Raw genomic sequence first — 5,926 nt, forward strand, 5'->3', positions numbered from 1 at the left:
TATGATGTCCACTGACCGAGCAGGCGCAAATGTGATAAGGCCTTCTAGTCGGTTGCATTATAGGTCACCAATGGAATGACATGCCACATGTACACGAGTGTCAGCGTCTCGAAAGCCGTCGAAATAGCCGGGACACAATGTTATGCGGGACGAAAACACGGGTTATGGCGAGGGGGAACCGTGAAATACGCGATTTGACCCCGTGTCCTATCCTACCCATTACGTCACGCTCCGGGAAAGAACAGATAAATGACGTCATTTTAGAATCTGTACACTTTTATTAATCGTTTTGAGTCAACCTGTGAAATCTTATAACATTGTACCCAAGTTCTCATCATCAGATTTATTAAGTTATGTCTTTATGTCGTTCTAGTGGACAACATGCAGACGAAACCACCCTGAAAACACTTATTCACAAAGATATTTTGCTGAGTACAAGTCAACTTGCCTCAAGGTATTCAACACTCAGTTATAGGCGCTTGATAACACTATGATGGCAAAATGGTTGGTAGTGAAATCTTCCTGGTGAATTCTCGAGTAGACGGAGTCATAAAGGGCCTCTGCGGCGCCCGGTGTCCAGGGTATATTACTTGATTCTAATAGTTCCGTCCAATCTGCTATTCTGACTCCCAGTTAGGGTATCTACTTCCAACCCCACACCTCTGCCATTAACGACGAAGTAAAAATTTCTTCTTCGGACTTATAGCTTTTGTAAATAATAAAAATATTAATAATTAATTCATTAATTATCTAATTAAATATGACGAAAACTTTGTGCTTTTAGGAATACAATTAACGTAATCAAGAAGTAAAACAAGAACTAATAGCTAAGAGCGTGTAGCTGTGTAATTGTGTGTCACGGGAGGCTTGCTAGTCAATCAAAATCTTTGCATAATCTGAAGGAAAGGAGCGCGGGTGGGGGGGGGGGGGAAATTTTTTTTTTACACCACTTGTAGTTACAAGTCTTTTTTTGTCAACCAAAGATTTTGTTTTCCTCTCACTTTTCCGATGCAAAATTTGTTTGAAGTAGTTGCCGAACCCATCTCACTCCATCGCAAAATATTTTAATCATCCGGCAAACGGTTACCCTTGACATTCATTGAGAAAAGCTAGTGAACTTTCCGTGGAAAATGTTAAGTAAATCTGGAGCTCAAAAAATATCTCGGAGCTCTGTGACGACCTCGTACTGTAAATGACAGTTACACGCTTCGAGTGAGGACAATGTGCGAGCCAGCGAGCCGTGCGAGCCATGCGAGCCATGACTGCGAGTCAGGCGAGTCACGCGAGAGAATATGGCGAGCCATGCTAGTCAACATGCGAGTCACTCGCGTTTTAAAATGGGTGCTTAAACTTAAATGCGAAATTCGCATGAGTCGCTGGCTCGGAGATTGTCCAGCCGCGCACGCTCCCAGTTATAGCCTCCTGAGTAAATATATGACTCAGTTACAACTTTTCAGGGAATAGACCTCGTCCCCGGCATGTGAAGAGGGCATGACATGGTGTTAACGAACGATGTTCAACCCTGAAGCGGCCTCCATTGACCAGTAAAGTTGTCTGACATTAGACAGAGTAAAATCTGTTACTGCAATTTTCATAATTCAGCGGAATCTTTAATACCTTCAAGCGCTAAGCGCCAAACTTTTGGCTTCCATCAATCAAATTTCCGAACATAGCCGGGAAGATCGACTCCGCCTCCGGAAAGTGAATTGGAGTTTTGTTTAGTTCACACTTTCGAACACCATGTTTTTAGGGGTGCGTTCGATTGGGAAATCTGGATTTAGATCTTAAAATCTGGATCTTCGGATTTCCAGTCGAACACAAAATCCGAAAACGGATTTCGCGACGGATTTTATTAATTGAAATCCTTACCCGACATGGATTTGCAATTAGTGAATCTGCGACAAATTCCGTTTTCAGAATTTGTGTTCGATTGGAAATCCGAAGATCCAGATTTTAGGATCTAAATCCAGATTTCTCAATCGAACGCTCCCTAGAAATTCTTCAGTAAAAAGAATCGTGCAGATTCCATCGTTTTTCATCGGCGTCGAGTTCGAATGTACCGTGGGAACCAAAGGTGCTGATTGGTGGGTTATGTCACGCATCAATTGATTTCGTCATCTGTGGTTGGCGTCGGAAGTTTGAATGATGGAAGCAAAAACGCAGTTTGGCCGTTGGCGCTTGAAGATGAATTCCGCAGAATTATGAAAAACGCAGTAAAATTTAAAGGGTCAAGTGTTCCTTTTCACCATTTTACAAAGAAAGCTAGTCAAGAGTGTAAGAGACGGGGTTTCGACTGCCATCTACAAAGCACTGTCCTCGCTAAGTCCGGCATTTTCTGCGCTTTGTGCTTCTTGTTTGCTTCCTGCGGCAACTCCGTTCCTCGCCTCTGGGCCGTGAAAATTCACGGGCGGTACCTTCGACTCGGAGTCCCCAACAAATCCGCGATGAGTCACGCCAACCTCCGGCATCTTCTTGTCGGCCGCACTTCCGGGCGTAACCGTGACAACGGTAACCTTTCCGGCTTCTGCGTCGGTTTCGAGCTTTCCTGCTTCCGGTTCCATTTTGGTCCAGTATTCTGGATACCATTTCTTCCGGAAAAAGAAGTAGTAAATGGCAAAGAGGCTCACCAGGGTTACAAGGACGCCAACTAGACATAATCCCACTATTTCTAGCGTCCCTATTGTTTTGCCCTTCGCTCCCGTCGGTCCTGTATACTTTGGAGTTGTGGTCGGATTGCTTTTCAAGGTGGAAACTGTGAAGTGAGAAGCGAAAAAAGGATAAAAGAACAATTTACAAGGCTAAAAGTTTGTACAAGTAAAAAAAAAAAAAAGTTTTAAAAGTGAAAAACCGTAATGTCGAAAACGTTCAATTTTTTACTTTTCAAATTTTCTAGCCTTGGAAATAGTTCTTTTTAAACTTAAGCAAACTTAATGGACACAAACTAGGATATTACTTAACATAATTGACAGCCGTTGTCAACATAACCTTTGAATATGAAACAGCGATTTTAAGTGTTAAGTGTTAATGAGTACAAATAACACATAAAAAATTGTATACCGTATCCCAAGAAGTAGATCTAGCAATGAGGGAACTATTCGGCACCCGAGGAGGAGACGTCTTACTCCGCATGCAGAAGGCGGTCATCTCTCACTCTCTAAACATTGCGCGCACTTTTAAAGTGCTAACTTGAAGAGACGGACAATAAGCGATAAGAGTCACTAACTGTATATAGATATGTATATAGTTATTTTAGGTTTTATATATTATATTTTAGGTTTTATATTTTATATATTTTATTGTTATTTTAGGACTTGAGTGTGGATTCGATGCTGGTGACCTCGGCCTGTTCGAGAACCTCGACGTTGGTGACGAAGTCGCTCCAGTGGATGTTGAGGATGGTGCGGAGGCAACGCTGATGGAAGCGCTCGAGGAGTCTAATGTGGCCCCGTTAGGTCACCCACGCCTCGGAGCCGTAGAGAAGGGTGGTGAGAACTACGGCTCGGTAGACAAGGATCTTGGCTTTCTTCTTCAGGTTCTTGTTGTTTCACACCCTTTTGTACAGTCTACCAAAGGCACTGTTTGCTTTAGCAAGCCTGTTGTCCACTTCTTTGTCTATCCTGGCGTCTGATGAGATGATGCAGCCCAGGTATGTGAACTGCTGGACTGACTTCAGCTCGGTTTCGCCGATAGTGATGGTGGGCGGATGATAGTCTTCCTGTGGAGCGGGCTGGCAGAGAGCCTCCGTCTTTTTTAGGCTGACCTCGAGGTCGGCAGCTAGGCAGCGTCTACGAAGCAAGTCGTGAAGCGCTGCAGGGCTCTTTCTGTGTGGGCGAAAAGAGCAGCAACGTCTGCGAAGTGGAGGTCCCGGAACAGCCTCTCCTTGGTCTTGGTGTGGGCTTGAAGGCGCCGAGGGTTGAACAGGCTGCCGTCCAGCCGGCACCTGGCGTACACCCCCTCCTCGTCATACAAGTCTTCAGTGGCCTGCTTGAGCATCATACTGAGGAAGACGCTGAAGAGAGTCGCTGCCAGGACGCAACCCTGCTTCACGCCGTTGGAGATGGGGAAGGGCTCGGACAGGTCGCCGTTGAGTCTGATCTGGCCGCGTTGGTCTTCATGCAGCTGGATCACCATCTCAAGGAAATTGGGCGGGAAGGAGGGGAGGGGGGGAGGGGAGACAGCCGAGACGCTCGAGGATCAGCCTGAGGCCTTTCCTGCTGACGGTGTCAAAGGCATTGGTGAGGTCTACAAACTTTGAGTACAGTCCTTTGTTTTGTTCGCGGCACTTTTCTTGTAATTGCCGGAGGACGAACACCATGTCCGTTGTTCCTCTGTTTGCTCTGAAGCCGCAGTGGCTTTTGGGGAGATTTTCTTCGGCAATGGTTCGTACGAGCCTGTTGAGCAGGATCCTGGTGAGGACTTTTCCGGCTATCAACAAACGGATGATCCCTAGATAGTTTGAGCAGTCTGACTTCTCTCCCTCGTTATTGCACGGAGTGATGATGACTGCGTCGCGGAGGTCTTGAGGGAGCCTGCCCTGTTCCCAGCAGCTGACAGAGTTCACGAAGCTTGCGGTTCAGGGTAGGACCTCCATGCTTCCAGATCTCTGGTGGAATACTGTCAACTCCAGGGGTACCCAAGGGATAAATGTATGCGGGATGACTTGATCGTGCGTTCTGTGCATTTTTGAATAACCGTGGATTGAATTGAATCAAGGTCGATATGAAGAAGGGAAAAACCGAAAGAAGTTCCATCTGTTGATGCATGTAGAGAATACCAAGTGAGATGGAAGTTAGCGTCAAGCCAAATGTCACTGTTACCCACTCCCATGGGAAATTTGTCACTGCCTTGCTTTTTCCGAATATTCAAATTTCCCGCTAGAGCAACAATCGGAAGTTTTTAATTCTCCTCGGCGTTTAGCATGATATTGCTCTCACAACAAAGACTATTGTCATGAAAATTGCCTTTTGAGGCCATTTTCACACCAGATAACAACTAGCCAGTAGCAAAAATACCATAATACTCTTTGCTTGTCCCTCCAAAATTTTGCATAACCATTGTTTTAATTTTCTCTTGGGACACACAATGGTCCAAGGACAAAGTGGAAACGATGCTTAAGAAAAATTTTGGAGGGACAAACAAGGAGTATTATGGTATTTTTGATACTGGCTGATAGCTTTTGGTCATGAAATTAAGACGCATTTCTTGTTACGGTAATATGCACACTTTAGGCATTTTTGTCATGCTGTATTTGTGATCATTAACACTTAGCATTCGACAGTCATTTAAAAACTGCTTTATCAAGAAATTCTAATACCTGAAGGTGTTTGGCTTGGAGTTTGAGAGACACGCGTAGAAACAATCAGTCTAATCGTTGAAGAACCGGAAGGCTGTGATACTGAGGACGAAACAGCAGGGCTGGGAACACTACTCGAAGCAGCTGTCCCTGATGTTCTCGGCGAGGCGGACACAGTCGGAGCAGGGCTGAGAACACTACTCAAAGCAGCTGTCCCTGATGATCTCGGCGAGGCGGACACAGTCGGACTCGGTGAAATGTTGGCTGATGTAAAAAGGTAAAGAGCTTATGTAAGACGTGAAAGTGATTTTGCGACTCACTCGGTTTCGCATCAACTACACTCAGCGGTTGACTTGAAATCTGGAGCGCGATTATTCTATCTTGTTTAGGTTATAAAACAATACGGGCGAAGTACCCTGTGACTGGATGGGCACGAACGGTTTTCAAGTAAATACAGCAAATGGGTGGTTACCGGCGGCGGATCCAGACCTTGAGGTAAGGGGGGCCCGCTCTCAAAAATTTATTTTTGAACTTTCGCGGTTTTGGTGTTTTAGTCTTTTTAAGACAGTTTTGTTATAACCAAAAACCCAAAAATTCGACTTTGGTCCGAAAATGAGGTGGGGGGTGGCCGGG

General features: G+C 45.2%; 1 protein-coding gene across 2 annotated transcripts in view; it reads right to left on the bottom strand.

Moving 5' to 3' along the window:
* Positions 1-255: 255 nt before the first annotated feature.
* The window catches only part of LOC138013399 (uncharacterized), a 20,165-nt gene continuing 14,494 nt past the window's right edge, over positions 256-5,926 (bottom strand). For both annotated transcript variants that reach the window (XM_068860468.1, XM_068860469.1), the window contains 2 exons: positions 5,315-5,557; positions 256-2,752 (listed from right to left, as the gene is read on the bottom strand). In XM_068860468.1, coding sequence (XP_068716569.1) covers positions 2,301-2,752; positions 5,315-5,557 — 695 coding nt within the window. In that variant the 3' untranslated portion in view covers positions 256-2,300. The remainder of the gene's footprint in view (positions 2,753-5,314; positions 5,558-5,926) is intronic.

This window comes from Montipora foliosa, chromosome 8 (assembly GCF_036669935.1).
Source record: "Montipora foliosa isolate CH-2021 chromosome 8, ASM3666993v2, whole genome shotgun sequence".
In the NCBI taxonomy this organism is placed as follows: Eukaryota; Metazoa; Cnidaria; class Anthozoa; order Scleractinia; family Acroporidae; genus Montipora; species Montipora foliosa.